General features: G+C 26.9%; 6 protein-coding genes across 21 annotated transcripts in view; all 6 read left to right on the top strand.

Moving 5' to 3' along the window:
- The first annotated feature begins 121 nt into the window (after nt 1-121).
- On the top strand, nt 122-2,446 carry LOC145971547 (KIF-binding protein-like). 3 transcript variants are annotated; one of them, XM_083099312.1, is made up of 3 exons: nt 122-325; nt 412-667; nt 775-2,446. In XM_083099312.1, the coding sequence occupies exons 2-3, from the start codon at nt 610-612 to the stop codon at nt 2,304-2,306; spliced, it is 1,590 nt and encodes a 529-aa protein (XP_082955438.1). In that variant the 5' UTR covers nt 122-325; nt 412-609; the 3' UTR covers nt 2,307-2,446. The 3 variants fall into 3 exon arrangements, with proteins under 3 accessions (XP_082955438.1, XP_082955439.1, XP_082955437.1); XM_083099313.1 differs by having other exon boundaries at nt 122-667; nt 778-2,446; XM_083099311.1 differs by having other exon boundaries at nt 122-667.
- A 1,567-nt stretch (nt 2,447-4,013) lies between these two features.
- LOC145971546 (KIF-binding protein-like) lies at nt 4,014-6,341 on the top strand. 3 transcript variants are annotated; one of them, XM_083099308.1, is made up of 3 exons: nt 4,014-4,207; nt 4,411-4,632; nt 4,740-6,341. In XM_083099308.1, exons 2-3 carry the CDS (start codon nt 4,575-4,577, stop codon nt 6,275-6,277), a joined length of 1,596 nt encoding a protein of 531 aa, XP_082955434.1. In that variant the 5' UTR covers nt 4,014-4,207; nt 4,411-4,574; the 3' UTR covers nt 6,278-6,341. The 3 variants fall into 3 exon arrangements, with proteins under 3 accessions (XP_082955434.1, XP_082955435.1, XP_082955433.1); XM_083099309.1 differs by having other exon boundaries at nt 4,014-4,632; nt 4,743-6,341; XM_083099307.1 differs by having other exon boundaries at nt 4,014-4,632.
- Nucleotides 6,342-7,392: 1,051 nt separating this feature from the next.
- Nucleotides 7,393-9,357, top strand: LOC145972397 (uncharacterized). The gene is made up of 3 exons (XM_083100956.1): nt 7,393-7,977; nt 8,083-9,138; nt 9,257-9,357. Exons 1-3 carry the CDS (start codon nt 7,920-7,922, stop codon nt 9,355-9,357), a joined length of 1,215 nt encoding a protein of 404 aa, XP_082957082.1. The 5' UTR covers nt 7,393-7,919.
- Nucleotides 9,358-12,054: 2,697 nt separating this feature from the next.
- Nucleotides 12,055-14,836, top strand: LOC145971541 (KIF-binding protein-like). Of its 9 annotated transcripts, XM_083099297.1 has the most exons (4): nt 12,068-12,562; nt 12,678-12,962; nt 13,521-13,562; nt 14,082-14,836. In XM_083099297.1, exons 1-4 carry the CDS (start codon nt 12,505-12,507, stop codon nt 14,222-14,224), a joined length of 528 nt encoding a protein of 175 aa, XP_082955423.1. In that variant the 5' UTR covers nt 12,068-12,504; the 3' UTR covers nt 14,225-14,836. The 9 variants fall into 9 exon arrangements, with proteins under 9 accessions (XP_082955416.1, XP_082955417.1, XP_082955415.1 ...); XM_083099291.1 differs by having other exon boundaries at nt 12,060-12,562; nt 12,678-13,958; XM_083099296.1 differs by having other exon boundaries at nt 12,061-12,562; nt 13,521-14,836.
- Nucleotides 14,837-16,078: 1,242 nt separating this feature from the next.
- The window catches only part of LOC145971543 (KIF-binding protein-like), a 50,375-nt gene continuing 40,361 nt past the window's right edge, over nt 16,079-26,092 (top strand). For 2 of the 4 annotated variants that reach the window (XM_083099302.1, XM_083099304.1), the window contains exons 1-2: nt 16,079-16,292; nt 25,819-25,897. Coding sequence is in view for 2 of the 4 variants with exons in the window: in XM_083099298.1 (XP_082955424.1) it covers nt 16,622-16,679; nt 16,761-18,283 (1,581 nt within the window). In the remaining 2 variants the exon portion in view is untranslated. Of the gene's footprint in view, nt 16,685-16,760; nt 18,643-25,818; nt 25,898-26,092 lie in introns of those variants that run through there. The other 2 variants (XM_083099298.1, XM_083099299.1) reach the window with 2 other exon arrangements.
- Nucleotides 19,924-21,725, top strand: LOC145971545 (KIF-binding protein-like). Its single transcript, XM_083099306.1, has one exon. The coding sequence runs from the start codon at nt 20,217-20,219 to the stop codon at nt 21,609-21,611; it is 1,395 nt and encodes a 464-aa protein (XP_082955432.1). The 5' UTR covers nt 19,924-20,216; the 3' UTR covers nt 21,612-21,725.

Below are 26,092 nucleotides of genomic sequence, written 5' to 3'. Positions count from 1 at the left end.
TAATATTTATTATTTAATATCATTTACGGTCAAAATAAAGTAATTAAAATTTGAATATGAGCGAGAGTTAAGGAAAAATGGCGGACCGATTAAAAGCGATTTCCTGATAGTCAGTGCCATATTAAAGGGTCTCTATCCTTCGCCTCGTCATTCCTCTAATATTAATGACTAATGTTCCGTCTATGTATTTTATGTGCTGTGGCAAGAAATATAAGCATAATCCAATTACAGTAACCTTTTGCTGTCGTTAGGTATTAAACAGTGGTTAAATAAAGAAATTTCTTCCAAACGTTAGGAATTTTCTAATGAATAATCAATTGACACGGTATTTAGTTGTGTTTTCTTGTTGGAATGCAATAAAGAACAACGAATAAAGAGCGCAAAACTTATAGCCCTACTTTTCTTCATTAGGTTTCTTTGAATTTTTTATTTTTGTATTTTGAATATTTTGGACGTTTGTGTTGGAAGTTAGTAACAGATAAGTTATTTGAGGATCCATAATCAATTTTGGACATATATCACAATTTTGTGCAACACGATTTTACACAAGTTGATAAGAGGAACTTTTTAATCAAATACATATAATTGTAACATATATAATTGTAAGCAATGTTGACCTTTATTGAAAAAATCATGGGACATCGCATGGAACAGATATGCAAATCTGGTAATGTGGATTTGTGGATATAATCTATTCAAACAATCTGTCACATATTCCATTGAATTATCTTTTACTTACTAAAAACTTTTTACTTTCTAAACTTTGACTTTTAGCAGAAACAACAAAAGAGGAAGAAACAAACACAAGCAAGAATGCCGATGCTTTCATTGTTAGTGAAAGTTACCAAGAAGTTCTAAATTTATCAAGAGAAATAAATTTGCTGTATGAAAAAAGTAAAATTCCCAAAACAGTTAAGAAAATGATGTATCGGCTGAAAATCAAGATGAATAATTTATTTGAAAATTTTGTAATTACTTCAACAGAAATCAAATGTGATGATATTCTAGTTCTTGCGATGGCTCATATTAATTTAGGTCGCATATATCTTTACAAAGAAGATAATTTAAATGTTGCTAAAGATTATCTTATTAAATGCATGGAGTTATTGAAGGGAAAAGAGCTACACTATAAATTTATTTTGACAGCTATCTATGCACATATCTATCTACATGAGATTTGGCAAAAATTACAACAGTTAGAGAATTGTTATTCATTATTAGATAAAGCATTAGAATTATATTTAAGTTATACAAAGGAAGATGATTACCCAGATCCTCTTAACGTAGATATCTTTTTACCCAACAAAGAAAACTCTAAAATTAATCTGATTAACAGTCATATATTAACATTAAACTATATGGAAGAATTGTATTGCCTTCAACCTACAAATATGCACAAATTTGTAATATATGTTCATAATTTATTAAACAAGCAGTTGAAAACAAAAGATTCGACTGAAAATCACATGTTTTTATGTTGGGCTGAAGCCTCAGCTGATTTATCTATTTACTTTTTGTATTCTAATCGCTTTATGGAAGCTAAAATTCATCTTGCTGCTGCAGAATATATGATAGTGATGTATTATATATCGTTAATAACAGATCCGGATGATGCAAAATCTCAAGAGAAAATTTATAACTATCATCTAGTCTATATGTTCATCAATCAACTTTGGACAATGTATGGTATTATGCTTTTACGTTCATCAAAAGAAAGATTACTACAGCATGAAAGTAATAAATCTTGTGAGGCAAATAATATAGAATCAGAATGTCATTTAAAGTTAGAGGAAGAAATAATGAAACCTCTAACATTTGTTGACTTAGAAAAAGATTTAAAAAGCATTATTAAATATCACATCACAGATACATATGTATCTGATCTTGATGATATAAAGATAATTTTTGGGAATGTGTTAAGATGGCTTGATGAAATATTAATGCATTTTAAAGAAACAAATCAATTTATACCTCAAGTGCAAATAGTACTTTGCATGTCCAAAGCATACAAATATTATGTATATTTTGAAGGAAGTAAAAGTAAACAGATAAAAGTAATTAAACAACAAACAAAAATGTTAGAGAGTTTTATTAATACATTTTCTTCAGAATGTAATGCATCACCAGAATATTATTATCTTAAAAAACTTAATTTTGAACTAGCAATTACTTATTCCACACTCTTGAGTATAACGTCTGAAGAATTAGATGAAATTGAGGAAATTACTGATGAAATGAGAAAGGAAATGAAACAATTAGTGACAAATGTTATACACAAATTTAATTTATTTACAAATTTATCTTAAATCTTAGCTCATTTTACATATTTGAATTTTTAGATTTCTTTTCTGAAACTTTTATGTCTTCTATTTGTAATCTTATATTACATGTATTGTGCTTTTTTTTGTTATGAATATATTAAAAAAACACAATTCATTATGCAAAATTTTTCTATTTTATATTCATATATTTAATATTCATATATTTAATACGTAATTAATGCATATAAAAATAGATGATTTTTTTTGGAAACAAACCAAAATAAATATTACAAATAAAAGGCATAAGTAAAAGTTGTATATTATAGTATTTTTAAAGAAAAGAAATACTCAGATTTAAAAATGAAAACTTTTATACAATTTATTATATAATTTTATATTTTATTCGTATAATTTTATCATTTTTATACAATCTATGTATCTATATATTCCTTCATTTCTGAATATTTGCGCCCTAGCGAAAATAAATAAGGGAGCGTAAGTCGAATGTAAGGAAAAAGTAACAGAAGTGTAAACGAAGCTTATAGGAAGTGTTAACGCTTCATTTACGTTTCGTTGTTTCAATTTACGCCTCCTAGAAGCTTCGTTTCTACACTTCTGTTACTCTTTCCTTACATTCGACTTACGCTCCGATCATGGGCGCCGGGAGGGGGGTGCAAAGCGGTGCACTTGCACCCCCCTGGCCCTGGCCTATGAAATAAGTGGGGAAGAGACAGAGAAAAAATTCAATAAAAAAATCATGTAATATAGAATAATATCGATAATTTTTTCAATTGAACAAAAATGCAATGGTTAAATATTAATTAACATTTGTAATAAGCCTTTGGGAAATCAATTTTAGAAAAATCAATGTTTGAACAAAAACTTGAGCCGTCTTGGTTGCTTTCCAAATTCATTTGTCACATTATGAATAAATTCAGTCTCCTCTTGCACTCTTTTTCTATGAACGCTGACACAGTAATGAATCTTTATTAAAATTCAATAAATAACATAAACGACGTTAACAAAAATATAATTATGAACTGGGAAAAAACCGTTTTTCCAGTGCATCCTCTTTTGAGTGCACCCCCCTAAAAGTAATTCTGCCGGCGCCCATGGCTCCGATATTTATTTTCGCCAGGGCGTACCATAACTGCTGATGAAAAAGAAAAAAATAAATAATTTTATTTCAATACTACTCGACATTTTTGTTAAAGGGAAATTATATCCACAATATAACTTTACAAATTTGTTAAACAATTGATTATTTTAAGATAATCTGTATATACATATTATATAAAAAGAAAGCACGAGTGTTAAATATATTCCGAAAAAGTCATATAAATACATGTATATCAACCTTATTTTAAAATATAAAAATTTTATCTATATCTTATCGATAAAACATCATAATTTATTAAATTATAATAAAAAATTCACGTAATTATTAAATCATAAAAAGTTAAGTAATTTATATATGTAAATCAAAATGATACTACATGAAGTATTTGAATTACCGCTTTTTGCTAATTCCATTTGAAATAAAAATTTTTTAGAATTTTTGTAATATTTATTTTATTATAGAAATACTATAAAATTTATTATTACAATCATTAATATTTATTATTGTAATTTAATATCATTTACGGTTAAAATAATGTAATTAAAATTTGAATATGAACGAGAGTTAAGGAAAAATGGCGAACCGATTAAAAGCGGTTTCCTGATAGTCAGTCCCTTATACTGTTCTTTTAGAAAGAGACAAAGAATGAGTTAAGCTACGATTAAAGTTAAGCGGCGTTGGTAGAAATGGCCATTATTAAAGGATTTCTATCCTTCGCCTTGTCCTTGCTCCAATATTAATGACTAATGTTCCGTCTATGTATTTTATGTGCTCTGGCAAGAAATATAAACCTAATCCACTTATAATAACCTTTTGCTGTCATTAGGTATTAAACAGTGGTATTAAATAAAGAAATTTCTTCCAAATGTTAGGAATTTTCTAATGAATAATCAATTGACGCAGTGTTTAGTTGTGTTTTCTTGTTGGAAAGCAATAAAAAACAACGAATAAAGAGCGCAAAACTTATAGCCCTACTTTTTTTCATTAGGTTTATTTGTATTTTTTATTTTTGTATTTTGAATATTTTAGACGTTTGTGTTGGAAGTTAGTAACAGATAAGTTATTTGAGGATCCTTTATCCATAATCAATTTTGGACATATATGACAATTTTGTGCAACACGATTTCACGCGAGTTGATAAGAGGAATTTTTTAATCAAATACATATAATTGTAACATATATAATTGTAAGCAATGTTGACCTTTATTGAAAAAATCATGGAACATCGCATCGAACAGATATGCAAATCTGGTAATATGGATTTGTTGATATAATCTATTCAAACAATCTGTCACATATTCCATTGAATTATCTTTTACTTACTAAAAACTTTTTACTTTCTAAACTTTGACTTTTAGCAGAAACAACAAAAGAGGAAGAAACAAACACAAGCAAGAATGTCGATGATTTCATTGTTAGTGAAAGATACGAAGAAGTTCTAAAATTATCAAGAGAAATAATTTTGCTGTATGAAGAAAGTAAAATTCCCAAAACAGTTAAGAAAATGATCAATCAGCTGGATGTCAAGATGAATACTTTATTTGAAAATTTTGTAATTACTTCAACAGAAATCAAATGTGATGATATTCTAGTTCTTGCCATGGCTCATATTAATTTAGGTTACATATATCTTTACAAAGAACGTAATTTAAATGTTGCTAAAGATTATCTTATTAAATGCATGGAGTTATTGAAGGGAAAAGAGCTGCACTATAAATTTATTTTGACAGCTATCTATGCACATATCTACCTACATGAGATTTGGAAAAAATTACAACAGTTAGAGAATTGTTATTCATTATTAGATAAAGCATTAGAACTATATTTAAGTTATACAAAGGAAGATGATTACCCAGATCCTCTTAACGTAGATATCTTTTTACCCAACAAAGAAAACTCTAAAATTAATCTGATTAACAGTCATATATTAACATTAGAATATATGGAAAAATTGTATTGCCTTCAACCTACAAATATGCACAAATTTGTAATATATGTTCATAATTTATTGAACGTGCAGCTGAAAACAATAAAAGACTCGACTGAAAATCACATGTTTTCATATTGGGCTGAAGCCTCAGCTGATTTATCTATTTACTTTTTGTATTCTAATCGCCTTATGGAAGCTAAAATTCATCTTGCTGCTGCGGAATATATGACAATGAGGTATTATATATCTATAATAACAGAACCGGATCCGGATGATGCAAAATCTCAAGAGAAAATTTATAACTATAATCTAGTCTATATGTTCATCAATCAACTTTGGGCAATGTATGGTATTATGCTTTTACGTTCATCCAAAGAAAGATTACTACAGTATGAAAATAATAAATTTTGCGAGGCAAATAATATAGAATCAGAATATCATTCGAAGTCAGAGGAAGAAATAACAAAACCTCTAATATTTGTTGACTTAGAAAAAGATTTAAAAAATATTATTAAATATTACATCACAGATACATATGTATCTAATCTTGATGATATTAAGATAATTTTTGGGAATGTGTTAAGATGGCTTGATGAAATATTCATCTATTTTAGTGGAAAGAATCAATTTATATCTGAAGTGCAAACAATACTTTGCATATCCAAAGCATACAAATATTACGTATATTTTGAAGGAAGTAAAAGTGAACAGATAAAAATAATTAAACGACATATAAATATAGTAGAGAATTTTATTAGTGGAGTATCTTCAAAATATAGTACATTATCAGAATATCATTATATTAAAAAACTTCATTTTGAACTTGCAATTACTTATTCCACGCTTTTGGATACGTGGTCTGAAGAATTAGATGAAATTGAGGAAATTACTGACAAAATAAGAATGGAAATTAAACAGTTAGTGACAAATATTATACACAATTTTGATTTATTTATAAATATATAAATTTTTACTTAAATTTTTGCTCTTTTTATATATTTGAATTTTAGATTTCTTTTGCACAACTCTTATGTACGTCTTCTATTTGTAATCTTATATATTGTGTCTCACGTATTGTGCTTTCTTTGTTATAAATGTATATAATAAAAACACAATTCATTATGCACAATTTCTCTATTTTTTATATACTTAACATGTAATTAATGTATATAAGAATAGATGACTTTTGGAGACAAACCAATATAAATATTACAAATAGAAGGCATAAATAAATGTTCATTAAAGTATTTTTAAAGGAATGAAATACTCGGACTTAAAAATGAAAATTTTTATACAAATTTATACAATTTACTGTATAATTTTTATATTTTATTTGTATAATTTTATCAAATTATACAATCTATGTATCTATATATATATATTCCTCCTATCTATGTATCTATATATATATTCCTTTATTTCTAAATATTTCCGCACCACAACTGCTGATAAAAAATAAAAAAATAAATAATTTTATTTCAATACTACTCGACGATTTTGTTAAAAGGAAATTATATCCACAATACAACTTCACAAATTTAATAAACAACAATCGATTATTTTAAGATAATTTGCATGTATGTACATATATATATATATATATATATATATATATATATATATATATATATATATATATATAAAGAAAGCACGAGCGTTAAATATATTCCGAAAAATATTCATATAAATACATGTTTATTAATGTTATTTTAAAATATAAAAATTTTACTTATCTTTTATCGCTAACACATCATAATTTATTAAATTATAATAAAAAGTTCACATAATTATTAAATCATATAATAATTCAAGTAATTTATATATATATATATATATATATATATATATAAAAGCGATATTACATGAAGTATTTGAATTATCGCTTTTTGCTAATTCCGTTTGAAATAAAAATTTTTTAGAATTTCTTTAATATTTATTTAATTATAGAAATACTATAAAATTTATTATTATAATCAATAATATTTATTATTGTAATTTATAATATTTATTATTTAATATCATTTACGGTCAAAATAAAGTAATTAAAATTTAAATATGAGCGAGAGTTAAGGAAAAATGGCGAATCGATTAATAGCGATTTCCTGATAGTCAGTCCCTTATTAAAGGGTCTCTATCCTTCGCCTTGTCGTTGCTCCAATCTCCAATATTAATGACTAATGTTCCGTCTAGGTATTTTATGTGCTGTGGCAAGAAATATAAACCTAATTCAATTACAATAACCTTTTGCTGTCATTAGATATTAAACAGTGGTATTAAATAAAGAAATTCCTTTAAATCATTAGGAATTTTCTCATGAATAATCAATTGATACAGTGTTTATTTGTGTTTTCTTATTGGAAAGCAATAGAAACAACGAATAAAGAGCGCAAAACTTATAGCCCTATTTTTTTTCATTAGGTTTCTTTTTTTCATTTTTGTATTTTGGACGTTTATGTTGAAAGTTAGTAACGGATAAGTTATTTGGCAATCCTTTATCCATAATCAGTTTTGGACATATGTGACAATTTTGTGCAACACGATTTCACGATTTGATAAGAGGAATTTTTTAACCAAATACATATAATTGTAATATATCTAATTGTAAGCAATGTTGGGCTTTATTAAAAAAATCATGGAACATCGCATCGAACAGATACGCAAATCTGGTAATGTGGATATGAATAGTCTCTATTCAAACGATTTGTTACATATTCCATTGAATTATCTTTAACTAACTAAAAACTTTCTACTTTCTACACTTTGACTTTCAGCAGAAACAACAAAAGAGGAAGAAACAAATACAAGCAAGAATATCAATGATTTCAATCTTAGTGAGAGATACCGAGAAGTTCTAATTTTATTAGCAGAAATATATTCGCTGTATGAAGAAAGTAAAATTCCCAAAACTATTAAGAAAATGATTAATCAGTTGGAAGTCAAGACGAATAATTTATTTAAAAATTCTCTAATTACTTCAATAGAAATCAATTATGATGATATTCTAATTCTTGCGATGGTTTATTTAAATTTAGGTTACATATATACTCTCAAAGAAGTTAATTTAAATACTGCTAAAGATTATTATATGAGATGCACGGAATTATTGATGGGAAAAGAGCTGCACTATAAATTTATTGTGATAGCTATTTATGCACTTATTTTTTTACATGGGATTTGGAAAAAGTTACAACAGTTAGAGAATTGTTATTCATTATTAGATAAAGCACTAGAACTATATTTAAGTTATACGAAGGAAGATGATTATCCAGAACCTTTTGCAGATATCTTTTTCTGCGACAAAGAAAACTCTAAAATTCATCTGATTAAATGTCATATATTAACATTAGAATATATGGAAGAATTATATTGCCTTCAACCTACAAATATGCACAAATTTGTAATATATGTTCATAATTTATTGAATGAGCAGCTGAAAACAATAAGAGACCCGACTGAAAATCACATGTTTTTATATTGGGCTGAAGCCTCAGCTGGTTTATCTATTTACTTTTTATATTCCAATCGCCTTATGGAAGCTAAAATTCATCTTGCTACTGCGGATTATATGACAATGATGTATTATGTATCGATAATAACAGAACAGGATGATGCAAAAAAACATGCCATTAATAAATATCAACTAGTCCATATATTCATCACTAAACTTTGGGCAATGTATGGTATTATGCTTTTACGTTCATCGAAAGAAAGATTACTACAGTATGAAAATAATAAATCTTGCGAGGCAAATAATATAGAATCAGAATCTCATTCGAAGTCAGAGGAAGAAATAACAAAACCTCTAACATTTGTTGACTTAGAAAAAGGTTTAAAAAATGTTATTAAATATCACATCATAGATACATATGTATCTAATTTTGATGATATTAAGATAATTTTTGGGAATGTGTTAAGATGGCTTGATGAAATATTCATGTATTTTAGTGAAAAAAATCAATTTATATCTGAAGTGCAAACAATACTTTGCATATCCAAAGCATACAAATATTACGTATATTTTGAAGGAAGTAAAAGTGAACAGATAAAAATAATTAAACGACATATAAATATAGTAGAGAATTTTATTAGTGGAGTATCTTCAAAATATAGTACATTACCAGAATATCATTATATTAAAATACTTCATTTTGAACTTGCAATTACTTATTCCACGCTTTTGGATACGTGGTCTGAAGAATTAAATGAAATTGAGGAAATTACTGACAAAATGAGAATGGAAATTAAACAGTTAGTGACAAATATTATACACAATTTTGATTTATTTATAAATATATCTTAAATTTTTGCTCTTTTTATATATTTGAATTTTAGATTTCTTTTCCGCAACTTTTATGTACGTCTTCTATTTGTAATCTTATATCACGTATTGTGCTTTCTTTGTTATAAATGTATATAATAAAAACACAATTCATTATGCACAATTTCTCTATTTTTTATATACTTAACATGTAATTAATGTATATAAGAATAGATGACTTTTGGAGACAAACCAATATAAATAGAAGGCATAAATAAATGTTCATTAAAGTATTTTTAAAGGAATGAAATACTCGGACTTAAAAATGAAAATTTTTATACAATTTACTGTATAATTTTTATATTTTATTTGTATAATTTTATCAAATTATACAATCTATATATCTATATATATTCCTTCATTTCTAAATATTTCCGCACCACACTGCTGATAAAAAATAAAAAATAAATTTTATTTCAATACTACTCGACATTTTTGTTAAAAGGAAATTATACCCACAATACGACTTTACAAATTTGTTAAACAACAATCGATTATTTTAAGGTAATTTGCATGTACACACACACACACACACACACATATATATATATATATATATATATATATATATATATATATATATATATATATATATAAAGAAAGGACGAGCGTTAAATATATTCCGAAAAAGTCATATAAATACATGTATATCGATCTTATTTTAAAATATAAAAATTTTATCTATATTTATATCTAATATTATCTTATATCTAATATTTTATAGATAATAAAATATCATAATTTATTAAATTGTATTAAAAAATTCACGTAATTATTCACGTAAATTATAATGATTTAAGTAATTTATATATAAATAAAAACGATACTATACATAAAGTATTTGAGTTTTTGCTTTTTGCTAGTTCCGTTTGAAATTAAAATTTTTCAGAATTTTTGTAATATTTATTTTATTATAGAAATACTATAAAATTTATTATTACAATCTCTAATACTTATTATTGTAATTTATAATATTTATTATCAGTGTTGCGCTTAGATAATTTAAAATAATCTAGATACAGATTAGATAAATCATATAGTCATGTATCTCAGATAAAATAAAGATAATTCGGTTTGAGTGTATCTAGATAAAAGATGTATTAGTTAAATATTTTATCTAGATACTTTTAAGATAATATTTAAGACAATTTAGGATATATAAAAATAATACACTCGAGACAAAAAAATTACAGAAAATAAGCATGTATTCATTTGACAATAATAACGAGTATAGGCCGTGTCTACAATGTCAATGGCCCATATTCTGAATCCTCTTTTATCAATAAAAGTGCCTCTAAAAGTGGCATATAAGCCTTCTGATTGGCTACAGGCCGCTTTTAGGAGCACTTTTATCGATAAAAGAGGATTCAGAATATGGGCCAATGTCAATCGACCAATGTGATTATGGCTACGTTCCACTTAACAATCGCAACGCTCGCAAAATCATCGTATCCTTGTTGTTCGCTAAAAGTTAAACAAAGACACATTGGCCCATATTCTGAATCCTCTTTTATCGATAAAAGTGCCTCTAAAAGTGGCATATAAGCCTTCTGATTGGTTACAGACCGCTTTTAGGAGCACTTTTATCGATAAAAGAGGATTCAGAATATGGGCCATTATGTTTACGAGTGCCGCGATCATTAAGTGGAACGCTTTTAAATCCGTATTACACTATAGGCCGCGGGCTCGATTATGATTGAAATGTTGAAATTGACCGATTAGAGTAGCCGGCCGGTAAATTGCTATGGTTTGGAAAAATTGTACTCAGTGCACACTGATTACATTATCTTATGTGTTTTAATAAAAGATATCACTTTTCTTATATCTGAGATACAGATAAAGATACCACAAACTTGAATTATATAGATAAAAGATAAAATAAACAATAATTGCATCTAGATGAAAATCTAGATAATTTTATCCAGATAACGGAAAACACTGTTTATTATTAAATATCATTTACGGTCAAAATAAAGTAATTAATAGCGTTTTCGACTTGTCGGGTTCAATCGCTCCAGGGTAGTTTACTAGACGTTATTGACCAATCACAGCCATTCTTTTGAAGAATGTAACCATATATTCTTCAGATGAATGACTGTGATTGATCAGTAACGTCTAATAAACTACTCCGGAGCGATTGAACCCGACAAGTCGAAAACGCTATGAAATTTGAATGTGAGCGAGAGTTAAGGAAAAATGGCGGACCGATTAAAAGCGATTTCCTGATAGTCAAGCCCCTTGCACAATGCTAGGCAACAGGCAATAGAAATAAGGAATAGAAACTATTCACCAATAAATACGCGGAACAGAAAATATTCGCCAATAGGAGCAGAGAATAGATATTATTTCTGTTCTTATTGCCTGTTGCCTAGCATTGTGCAAGGGGCTTCAGTCCCTTATTAACTCTATCCTTCGCCTTGTCATTGCTCCAATATTAATGACTAATGTTCCATCTATGTATTTTATGCGCTCTGGCAAGAAATATAAACCTAATCCACTTATAATAACCTTTTGCTGTCATTAGGTATTAAACAGTGGTATTAAATAAAGAAATTTCTTCCAAATGTTAGGAATTTTCTAATGAATAATCAATTGACGCAGTGTTTAGTTATGTTTTCTTGTTGGAAAGCAATAGAAGCAACGAATAAAGAGCGCAAAACATATAGACCCGTTTTTTTTCATTAGGTTTCTTTGTACATTTTATTTTTGTATTTTGAATATTTTGGACGTTTGTGTTGGAAGTTAGTAACGGATAAATTATTTGAGAATCCTTTATCCATAATCAATTTTGAACATATATGACAATTTTGTGCAACACGATTTTACAAGTTGATAAGAGGAATTTTTTAATCAAATACATATAATTGTAAGCAAAATGTTGGCCTTTGTTAAAAAAGTCATGGAACATCGCATCGAACAGATACACAAATCTGGTAATGTGGATATGAATCTATTCAAAACGATCTGTCACATATTTCATTGAATTATCTTTTATTTACTAAACATTTTTTACTTATTAAAAACATTTTTCTAAACTTTAACTTTTAGCAGAAACAACAAAAGAGGAAGAAACATACACAAGCAAGAATGCCGATGCTTTCATTGTTAGTGAAAGATACCAAGAAGTTATAAATTTATTGAGAGAAATAAATTTGCTGTATGAAAAAAGTAAAATTCCCAAAAGAGTTAAGAAAATGATGAATCAGCTGGAAGTCAAGATAAATAATTTATTTGAAAATGTTGCAATTACTTCAGAAATTGGATTTGATGATGAAATTGTAGTTCTTGCAATGGCTCATATTAATTTAGGTCGAATATATCTTTACAAAGAAGGTAATTTAAATGTTGCTAAAGATTATCTTATTAATTGCTTGGGATTATTGGAGGGAGAAGAGCAGCACTATAAATTTATTTTGACAGCTATCTATGCACATATCTACCTACATGAGATTTGGAGAAAATTACAACAGTTAGACAATTGTTCATTAGAGAATTATTCATTATTAGATAAAGCATTAGAACTATATTTAAATTATACAAAGGAAGATGATTATCCAGATCCTCTTAACGTACATATCTTTTTACCTAACAAAGAAAACTCTAAAATTAATCTGATTAAATGTCATATATTAACTTTAAAGTATATGGAAGAATTGTATTGCTTTCAACCTACAAATATGCACAAATTTGTAATATATGTTCATAATTTATTGAACGAGCAGCTGAAAACAATAAAAGACCCGACTGAAAATCACATGTTCTTATGTTGGGCTGAAGCCTCAGCTGATTTATCTATTTACTTTTTATATTCTAATCGTCTCATGGAAGCTAAAATTCATCTTGCTGCTGCAGAATATATGACAATGATGTATTATACATTGATATTAACAGATCCAGATGTTGCAAAATCTCAAGAAAAAATTGATACGTATGGTATAGTCTATATATTCATCAATCAACTTTGGGCAATGTATGGTATTATGCTTTTACGTTCATCAAAAGAAAGATTACTACAGCACGAAAGTAATAAATCTTTTGAGGCAAATAACATAGAATCAAAATCTCATTCGAAGTCAGAGAAAGAAATAATGAAACCTCTAACATTTGTTGAATTAGAAAAAGGTTTAAAAAACATTATTAGATATCACATCACAGATACATATGTGTCTAATCTTGATGATGTTAAGATAATTTTTCAGAATGTGTTAAAATGGCTTGATGAAGTATATGTGCATTTTAATAAAAACAATCAATTTATACCTCAAGTGCAAATAGTACTTTGCATATCCAAAGCATACAAATATTATGTATATTTTGAAGGAAGTAAAAGTAAACAGATAAAAATAATTAAACAACAAATAGAAATGTTGGAGGATTTTATTAGTACAATATCTTCAAAATATACTACAGTACCAGAATATCATTATTTTAAAAAACTTAATTTTGAACTAGCAATTACTTATTCCACGCTCTTGGATTTGACGTCTGAAGAATTAGATGAAATTGAGGAAATTACTGATGAAATGAGAATGGAAATGAAACAATTAGTGACAAATATTATACACAAATTTAATTTATTTACAAATTTATCTTAAATCTTAGCTCATTTTACATATTTGAATTTTTAGATTTCTTTTCTGAAACTTTTATGTCTTCTACTTGTAATCTTATATTACATGTATTGTGCTTTCTTTGTATGAATATATTAAAAAAACACAATTCATTATGCAAAATTTTTCTATTTTATATTCATATATTTAACACGTAATTAATGCATATAAGATTAGATGACTTTTTTTAGAAACAAACCAAAATAAATGTTACAAATAAAAGGCATAAGTAAAAGATGTTTATTAAAGTATTTTTAAAGAAACGAATTACTCAGGCTTCATATGAAAATTTTTATACAATTTATTATATAATTTTATATTTTATTCGTATAATTTTATCATTTTTATAGATACAATATATGTATCTATATATTCCTTCATTTCTAAATATTTGCGTACCATACTGCTGATGAAAAATAAAAAAATAAATAATTTTATTTCAATACTACTCGACGATTTTGTTAAAAGGAAATTATATCCACAATACGACTTCACAAATTTGTTAAACAACAATCGATTTTAAGATAATTTGCATGTACATATATATATATATACAGGGTGTTTCATTTTAATCCGACCAGTCGAATATCTCGAAAACCAAGCCCTGGAGAGAAAAATATTTCAGACAAAAGTTGTTTGGTTTCGAGGGGGCCATAAGATGGTATCATTGGTTTGACCTTGAAGAGTCATTTGAAGGTCACGTGAAGGTCACTTCAATTTTTTTAAATGGAACACCCTATATATTTTTGCACACTCTTGTAGCTGACATCGAGAGCTTTCCAAAACACTATCATTAAGTACCTTTTCGTTAAGTACTTTTTGAGTTATGAGGGTTGAAATAATTTCTTAATTTTACATAAACCGTAAAATATCTTGTAAAATATTCACTTTTCGATTATTTTACCTTAATACTTTTATGTACAAAATAATGAGAGGAATCAATTGGTGTAAAAAAAACACATAGTTGTTTTTAAGAAAAAATATGGAATTGTTAATTGCAAATTACATATTTTTTCTTCAAAACAACTATGTGTTTTCTTTACACCAATTGATTCCTCTCATTATTTTGTACGTAAAAGTATTAAGGTAAGATAATCGAAAAATGAATATTTTACTAGATATTTTACGGTTTATGTAGAATTAAGAAATTATTTCAAGCCTCATAACTCAAAAAGTACTTAACGAAAAGGTACTTAATTATAGTGTTTTGGAAAGCTCTCGATGTCAGCTACAAGAATGTGCAAAAATATATAGGGTATTCCATTTAAGAAATTTAAGGTGACCTTTATGTGACCTTCAAATGACTGTTCAAGGTCAAATCATTGTCACCATCTTATGGCCCCCTCGAAACCAAACAACTTTTGTCTGAAATATTTTTCTCTCCCGAGCTTGGTTTTCGAGATATTCGACTGGTCGGATTAAAATGAAACACCCTGTATATATATATATATATATATATATAAAGAAAGCACGAAATATATTCCGTTAAATATATTCCGAAAAATATTCATATAAATACATGTTTATTAATCTTATTTTAAAATATAAAAATTTTACTTACCTTTTATCGCTAACACATTATAATTTATTAAATTATAATAAAAAGTTTACAATTATTAAATCATATAATAATTCAAATAATTTATATATATAAATGAAAACGATACTACATGAAGTATTTGAGTTATCGCTTTTTGCTATTCTGTTTGAAATAAAAATTTTTTAGAATTCCTATATTTATTTTATTATAGAAATACTATAAAATTTATTATTACAATCCCTAATACTTATTATTGTAATTTATAATATTTATTATTAAGTATCATTTACGGTCAAAATAAAGTAATTAAAATTTGAATATAAGCGGGAGTTAAGGAAAAATGGCGAACCAATTAAAAGCGGTCTCCTGATAGCCAGTCCCTTATTAAAGGGTCTTTATCTTTCGGCTTGTTATTGCTCCAATATTAATGGCTAATGTTCCGTCCATGTATTTTATGTGCTGTGGCAAAAAATATAAACTTAATCCAATTACATAACCTTTTGCTATGATCAGGTATTGAATAAAGAAATTTCTTCCAAACGTTGAATTTTCTAATCAATAATCAATTGACACAGTGTTTAGTTGTGTTTTCTTGTTGGAAAGCAATGGAAACAACGAATAAAGAGCGCAAAACTAATTCTGGCTAGCCCTATTTTTTCGTTAAATTTCTTTCGAGGAAAAAAGAAGATGATGCAAAACTGTTTACTTTTTTTGTATTTTGAATATTTTGGATGTTGTGTGTGTTGAAAATTAGTAACGGATAGGTTATCTGAAAATCCTTTATCCATAATCAATTTGACGAGTTAATAACAAGATTTTTTTAATCAAATATATTGTAAGCAATGTTTGAATTTATTTCCAAAATCATGGATCATCGCATCAAACAAATATACAAATCTGGTAATGTAAATAAGAATAATCTATTCATAATGATCTATCATATATTCTATTGAATAATCTTTTAACGTTGACTTTTAACAGAAACAACAAAAGAAAAAGAAACAAATACAAGCAAGAATGCAGATGCTTTCATTGTTAGTGAAAAATATCTAGAAGTCCTAATTTCATCATTGAAAGTAAAATTTCTGTATGAAAAATGTAAAGTTCCCAAAATGACTAAGGAAATGATCAGTGAGATAGAAGTCAAAGTGAATAATTTATTTGAAAATTTTGTAACTACTTCAACAGAAATTGGATTTGATGATATTGTAGCTCTTGCAGTAGCTTATTTTAATTTAGGTAATATTTATACTCACAAAGAAGTTAATTTAAAAGCTGCTGAAGATCATCTTATGAAATATATAGAATTATTGAAGGGAAAAGAGCTGCACTGTAAAGTTATTTTGACAGCTATCCAAGCACGTGTTGACTTAAATATAGTTTATATAAAATTACAACAGTTAGAGAAATGTTATCCATTGTTAGATGAAGCATTAGAACTATATTTAAATTATACAAAGAACGAAGATGAATATCCTGATCCTTTCAATATAGGTGCCTTATATCATAGTAAAGAAATAATAAACTCCAAAATTCATCTAACTACATGGCATATAGTAACTTTAAAGCATATGATACAATTATATTACATTCAACCTAGAAATATGCATAAATTTGTAATATACGTTCATAATTTAATGAACAAGCAACTGAAATCAATAGAAAATTCAACTGAAAATGATATGTTCATATATTGGGCTAAAGCTTCAACTGATTTATCTATTTATTTTTTATATTATGATCGCTTTATAGAAGCCAAAATTCATCTTGCTGCTGCAGAATATATGACATTGATGTATTATGCACTGATTGTAATAGATCAGGATGCAAACTCTCGTGCAAATAATAAATATCATCTAGTTTATACATTCATCATTCATCTTTGGGCAGTGTATCGTATTATGTTTTTACGTTCATCAAAAGAAAGATTACTACAGTTTGAAGGTAATAGATTTTGCGAGGCAAATAACGTAGAATCAGAATCTCATCCAAAGTCAGAGGAAGAATTAATGAAACCTCTAACATTTGTTGACTTAGAAAAAGATCTAGAAAACATTGGTAATTATCATATCACAGATACATATGTGTCAAATCTCAAGGATGTCAAAATAATTTTTGCGAATGTTTTAAGATGGCTTAATATAGTATACATGTATTTTAAAGGAATAAATAAATTTATACCTCAAGTGCAAACAATACTTCGCATATCCAAAGCTTACAAATATTATGCATATTTTGAAGGAAATAAAAGTAAACAGATAAAAGTAATTAAACAACAAACAAAAATGTTGGAGAATTATATTAGTGCATTATCTTCAAAATATAGTACATTACAAGAATATCAATATTATAAACATCTTTACTTTGAACTAGCAATTACCTATTCCACGCTCTTGAATATGACATCTGAATTAAATGAAATTGAGAAAATTACTGGCGAAATGGAAATGGAAACTAAGCGATTAGTGGGAAATATTATACACAATTTTTATTTTTATCTATAAATATTTTTAAATTTTAGCTCTTTATATATTTGAAATTTTTACACATGCCTTCTATTTGCAATATTATATCATATGTATTGTGCTTTTTTTATTATAAATGAATATAATAAGAAACACAATTCATTATGCAAACTTTCTCCATTTTATATATACTCAACATGTAATTAATTATATAAGAATAGATGATTTCTTTGGAGACAAACCAAAATAAATGTTACAAATAAAAGGCATAAAAAAAGGGTTTAAAACTAATTCTTTAAAGAAAAATATTCAGACTTAAAAAATAAAAATTTTTATACAAATTATTTTTATACTATATGTGTGTACTCTATTAATAGTAGAATAAATTTTTTATTTTGTTAGCGATGTAATAAAATATTAGTTTTTTGAATTGTAATGCTTGTGAAGTTTTATGATTTTATGCCATCTTGTTATATGTATAATTATATTCTTATGATATGTATGACATTTATGAGAAAATTCAGCAGTCATCTAGGAGATAAATTAAAGGCTTTTTAATTTCGACGTAAAAGCTAAAAAAGTAAAGTCATCCTTTAATTGAAACTCAAATATTATCAATAATTTATATTATATATAGTCGATGCGATATATATATATATATATATATATATATATATATATATATATATATAAATTATATTTTTTCGCTCTAATCATCGCTTTTGATCTCACTCTGGAGTCGGTATCGAAGTAATATGAGCATCAGATGGATCAATTTTAAATTGCGACACATTTAATTGATGAGTAAGTAATAATTGAAATCGTATTTTAATAATTTTTCGCGGTTCTGTAGCGTAAATCCGACATATAGCAACACGCGACGTATTATTTATGAGATATCATCTCGTCGTTCGCGCGATAATAGTCGAATAAGTAGGTCAATAATGCTACACGTTACATTAATTTTCAAGATGCAATCGCGAAACGTATCCTGTTTCTACTCCTGCTCTTTCTGCTCATTGCTTTATATTCCTTCATCTTTAAATATTTGCGCATAATTGTGGAAAAATAAAAAAATAAATAATATTTCAATACTACTTGACATTTTGTTATATAGAAATTATATCTACAATATAATTTTACAAATCATGCCCATTTGATCGTGACGAAAATTTATCTATGGCTCGTCTTTAATGGTATCATGTCGATGTTATTTCTAAATCTTTCTTTTCTTTTTATTGTTTCAATATCGATGGCCGATGTTCCGTCTATGTATTTTATATACTGTGGCAAAAGATACTCATATATACCCAATAATATGATCTCGTGTTCTGATTAGGTATCAAATAGAGAAATTCCTTCGAATTTTAGAAGTTCTCTATTCGATAACCAATTGAATATATCTATTTACTGTTTTCTTGTTGGAAAGTTAGGAAAAACGAATAAAAAGCGCAAAACTAATTCTTACTAGCTACACTTTTTTCCGTTAAGTCTCTTTCGCGGAAGAAAGGGATGAAGCAAAACTGTTTATTTTGTTGTATTTCAAGTATTTTGAACGTTTGTTGGAAATTAGTAACGGACAAGTTATCTGGGAATCTTTTATTAACAATCAGTTTTGAACGTATATGACAATCTTGCACAACACGATTTTACGAGTTAATAAGAGGAATTTTTGTGTCATATATTGTAAGCAATGTTAGATTTTATTCGTGGGGTCTTGGAACATCGCATCGAACAGATACGCAAATCTGGTAATGTAAATAAGAATAATCTATTCAAAACGATCTATCATATATTCCATTGAATAATGTTTTAACTTCGACTTTTAACAGAAACAACAAAAACGAAAGAAACAAATGCAAGTAAAAATGACGATGTTGTTAGTGAAGAATACCTAAAAATTCTAAATTCATCGTTTGAGATCAAATTTCTATATGAAAAATGTAATAAAATTCCCAAAAGGACTAAGGAAATGATCAGTAAGAGGAAACTCGAGATGAATAATTTATTTAAAAATTATGTAATTAATTCAATGAAAATTCAATTTGATGATATTTTAGCTCTTGCAATAGCTTATTTTAATTTAGGTCGCATATATATTTGTAAAGAAATTAATTTAGATGCTGCTAAATATCATCTTACTAGATGTATAAAATTATTGAAAGGGAAAGAGTTGCACTATAAAGTTATTTTGACAGCTATTCAAGCACGTGTTGACTTAAATATAGTTTATATAAAATTACAACAGTTAGAGAAATGTTATCCATTGTTAGATGAAGCATTAGAACTATATTTAAATTATACAAAAGATGAAAATGAATATCCAGATCCTTTCAATATAGATGCCTTATATCACATTAAAGATGAAATTATAAATTCCAAAATTCTTCTAACTAAATGTCATATGTTGACTTTAGAGTATATGAGTGAACTGTATTATCATCAACCTATAAATATGCATAAATTTGTAATATATGTTCATAATTTATTGAACGAGCAGCTGAAAATAATGGAAAACTCAACTGAAAAAGACATGTTTATATATTGGGCTGAAGCTTCAACTGATTTATCTGCTTACTTTTTATATTATGATCGCTTTATAGAAGCCAAAATGCATCTTGCTGCTGCAGATTATATGACAACGATGTATTATATATCAATTGTAACAAATCAGGATTATTCAGAATCTCGCAAGAATAGTGATAAATATAAATTAATTCATACATTTATCACTAAACTTTGGGCAATATATGGTATTATGCTTTTACGTGCATCACACACAAAAGAAAGATCAATACAGTGTAAAAACGTAGAATCAGAATCTCATCTAAAGTCAGAGGAAGAATTAATGAAACCTCTAACATTTGTTGACTTAGAAAAAGATCTAGTGAACATTGTTAATTATCATATCACAGATACATATGTGTCTAATCTCAAAGATGTCAAAATAATTTTTGCGAATGTTTTAAGATGGCTTAATGCAGTAAACATGTTTTATAGTGAAGGAAATCAGTATCTTGAACGAGATTGGTTTATGTTTCGAGTGCAAACTATACTTTACATTTCCAAAGCTTACAAATATTATGCATATTTTGAAGGAAGTAAAAGTAAACAGATAATAATAATTAAACAACAAATACAAATGTTAGAGAATTTTATTAGTACATCTACAAAATTTTGTTATACATTACCAAGATACAAATATTTTAAAGAACTTTACCTTGAGCTAGCAATTACTTATTCCTCCCTTTTGAATATGACATCTGAATTAAATGAAATTGAGAAAATTACTGATGAAATGAGAATGGAAATGAAACGATTAGTGACAAATGTTACATACAATTTCAATTTATTTGTAAATGTTTAAATTTTAGTCCTTACATATATATATATACTTTATCACAATATACTTTAAATTAATATACTAAAAGATTTTAGTCGTTTTATGTATATTTGAAATTTTAGATTTCTTTTCTGAAACTTTTAGGCATATCTTTTATTTATAATGTTATATCATATGTATTATGCTTTCTTTGTTATAAATGTAATGAAAAAACATAATTCATTATGAAAAATTTCTCTATTTTATATATATTTAACTTAGTTATTAATTTATATAAGATTAGATGACTTTTTGAGACAAACTAAAATACATGTTACAAATAAAAGACATAAAAATAAGATATTTATATAAAACGATTTTTAATGAAAAATACTTAGACTTAAAAATAAAGATTTTTATACAATCAAATTATTTTTACACTATTTATTTATTATGTGTGTATTCCATTAATAGATTTATAAGACATATAGTAGATTTTTTATTATGCTAGTGACGAAATAAAATATTAGAACTTTTGAATTGCAATGCTTGTTAAGTTTTATGATTTTATGTCATCTTGTTATACATATACAATTATGTTCTTATGATATATATATATATATATATATATATATATATATATATATATATATATATATTTATACACACACACACAAATATACACACACACACACACACACACATATATATATCATAAGAATATAATTATATATAACAAGATGACGTAAAATCATAAAATTTTACAAACATTGCAATTTAAAAACTCTAATATTTCATTTCTTAAATTTTATTTCCGTAGCATATAAATCCGGTATATAATCACATGCGATTGTTTACATTAGAGATAAGCAAATCTGCTGTCGTTCCCCTTCATTTCCGCTAGTGAGGCTGAATTCTCGATTCGCATATTATCGAAAGCGTTGTTATCGAGAATACAAGCTCGGGTGCTCGGGAGCGTACGGGATCCCTAGTCCCGATGCTCTGTTAGATGAAGTGGAGATAAGAAAGAGTTTTTTCTATTCCCACACTTCATTGGCGCATAACATGATTAATCCATAAATATGTCTTACATATTTTCGTAAGTTTCTTCGAACATTCATATAACAATACTTTTTGTCTTTAAAATAACATATAAAACTTTTTGTCTAAAAATTATATATAACGTAATTTAAAAATAATAATTATACTTTCCTATCTTTATAACATAATTTAAGGACCTGACTTAGCGTAAAGATCTAGAATAAAATAAGAGCCTTGATAAGCCGATATCTTGAAGTTATACGTACAATTAAAAGTTACAAAAGTATACGAGATCATATCCTCTGATCCGTGTAAAATATATCGGACAGTTAATTATAAAAATTCTCTGTTATACCAATATAAAATTAACGTGTTGTTGTGTGTGATTAATCTTACTAATTCAATATATAATTTCTTTATATATTTGCGCGTGCATCGAAAGTAATAATAGCTTGAATGTGCAAAAAAATAATTAAGAGAACTGTATCCGTGTTTTTTTTTTTAAATAAGAATAAATTTAAAGTGTATTGATGGAAAGTCGTAAACAATGATTATTTTAATTATAATCGCAAGAGATCTACGCCTAATAGTTCGTGCGAAGTCGATAACCGCAAATATAATATATTAGTTTATTAGAAATATAAATAATGCAATAACGAATAAATTAATTCGAATATCTTGATTCACATTTATCGAATCAAACCACGTATCTTTTTATTGCTGAATATTTCGTGTAATCAAATGCAATTAAATATTATGTGAACTAAATAGCTATAGGAATAAGTATAAACACTTGATGAGATTGCATGAAACATTTCTGCAATGTAAAAAAAGATTGCTCTTATTGATACATGATAAATTTTACTGAAAGGATTGAATATGCAAGATCCGAAGAAACATCATATGTAAGATTTTTAACTTTTAGGAATATTACTGTTTGTGAATGTATTGTGGCAACTTTAAATATAATTTTAACTTCACAGTATTCGTGATCAGATTAATGGAATAAATACACGGTGTTAATTATCTATAGTTATCTAAAAATTAAGAATTTTATTCAAATTTGCATGAATAGGAGTAAGCAGGAGTCAATTCATCAAGATCATCGATATCTAAATTAATTTCTAAATATCGTCTTTAAACATACAGAATTGTTTTCTTCTATACTAACTCTGTCGGATGGATCAAATATAAAGTATTTTTTTAAAATAACCATCGATAAGATAAGGTCCCTAACCGCTAAGCATATCTGTGCTTCCTAAAGTAGATTAATCGGACGAATAAATTAGCATATCTGTTAAAATAAATTATTTAAATAAAAACTAAAAAAAAGATTTATTTAAAATTTGGAAGTTTAAATTCAAATTTAATCTCTAAATTAATGTTTTATATAAAACTAAAATATATAGTATTAAATTTTTAGATTTTAATAAATATATACCGAATTAAATGCGTAATTTTTATTTGGAACTCATCCACATGTATCCGACGACGAATATTTTTGTCGGATATCATTGAACAAAAATGTTACATCGATGGTTCATCTGGTAACAACTGATAACTGATAAATTTTATTTAAGCAGTGTTATCTCGAGCTATTGATGTTGCAATGTTGAATAAAATTTGGGTTTGAATCAAGTTTAGGATGGGCCAAAGAGATAAGCGGAATCAGGATCTATCTTAAAGATCTCAGATTATCGGGGTCAAGTGTTTTTTCAATGTTTCTATCCGGTGCTCTTCAAAGATATTTAAATATCTACAACGTTTTATTAAAATCTGTTTGACCTTATTCTGTTTGAACAAGCTAAATTTAGCTAAATACACAATGTGTTTTTAAGATTTTCTTCTTAGTCCAACGTCGCTAGCGACGTGTGGTGATCGCTCTTTTTCATATACATGTGTTGCGCACCAGATTATCACACGTATATGGGACCTACAATTTAATGCCAATTCCGAACGACTACATTAGAGCGATTTTCTTGGCAAGATTTCCTCGGTGGTTTACCATTGCCTTCCGAGAGCAAGCAATTTTTCGATTCTTCGAGAATCGAACCCAGGGCCATTGACTTTGTAGATTAGTGCGCTGTCTTACTGTGCCACGCTTCGCTCATTATTTTTAATATATCTTCTTCTATTTAAATTTCAATAGGCACTTCTGAATTTTGCTAATATATCACGCGTATATTCTTGCCAAAGAAAGTATGATACGATTAACATGTTGATAATGTATATGCTAATAAATTTTTAATTTATTTCGTATTATTTTGCCAACAATGACATTCCATTATGATTTAAATTTCGTATACGATGATGTTTCTCCAAATTTGTGTATTTATTCCTTCTCTTTAAAAAAATAATATTTTTCTCTCGCGATTTATCATGAAGATCTTATGTGATATAAGTGAATTTTATTCTCGGTTGCTGTCATATCAGGTAGTTATCTCATCTCCACTCTATCCATTTGCAAATCTAACCGAAATACATGGCAAAAATTGTCGAAACCGAATGGGAATAGAACGATTTTTGCTCGCTTTTACGTGCCGTCATCTTGTCATTCGCGCGGTGACAGCAAATAGGTCAATAGTACTGCGTATTGCATTAGTTTTTGAGACGCAATCACGAAACATATAGTACGTCAAACAAGACGTCAAAAGTATACAAGGGATTAATGAGTATCAATGAATTTATTTAATTCGATTGCATGATTATATCGAGGCGACGGTTGTTTGTTATATGTATTGGAGTAGATCAGGTAGGAAGTAGGTAGCGATGGGAATCTATATAAATCATTGTCTCATGTATATGTATATATATAATGAGACAATGATTTATATAAATTTCTATCTCTTGTTATTTGTTATGTATTAAAATCATATTTTAATCATTTTCAATCGCGTTGCAAAATACCGCGATCGTAAAGGACTGTTGATTTCGCGCGCATACGAAGTTAGTTTTCTAGAGATACGAAATTAGTTTTCTAGAGATACGAAATTAGTTTTCTAGAGATATATATCGCAAGCGAATGTATCAATCTTTGCGCGCTTTTCCCTCGTTATTTTCCTGTTACGATCGAATGTACGTCACATGTCATTGTTAAAGTCGCGTGCAAAGTGCTTTCGATCATTAATTGTATTTGAGTATGATTAGTATGTGCGTAATCGTAATTAATTGTTTTCGAGTGCACGCTAATTGTAATTCATTATTTTTGCAGTGAGTATCACATGAAAGAGCATAATGTTAGATGAGAGAAGGAGGCTTGAGACGGCATCAAAAGACGGAGCAATCATGAGGTAAATAACTTATTATTTGTTTATTACTATTTGTAAAAAATTTAACAAAAGAAAAATTTTAATGCGTATAATTATTTTTAGTGATATTAAATATAACTTGGACATTTTTGCTTTAATTGAGATTAAATAGATATATTTGTGTATTTATGTCTAATCGCCTTTAATGGTATCATGTCGATGTTATTTTTAAATCTT

Source organism: Camponotus vicinus, unplaced genomic scaffold (assembly GCF_025532165.1).
Source record: "Camponotus vicinus isolate PSW18456_S1 unplaced genomic scaffold, iyCamVici1.0 SCAF_5, whole genome shotgun sequence".
Lineage (NCBI taxonomy): Eukaryota > Metazoa > Arthropoda > Insecta > Hymenoptera > Formicidae > Camponotus > Camponotus vicinus.
Note: the sequence above shows the minus strand (reverse complement) of the source record. Positions and strands in the feature narration are given on the sequence as shown.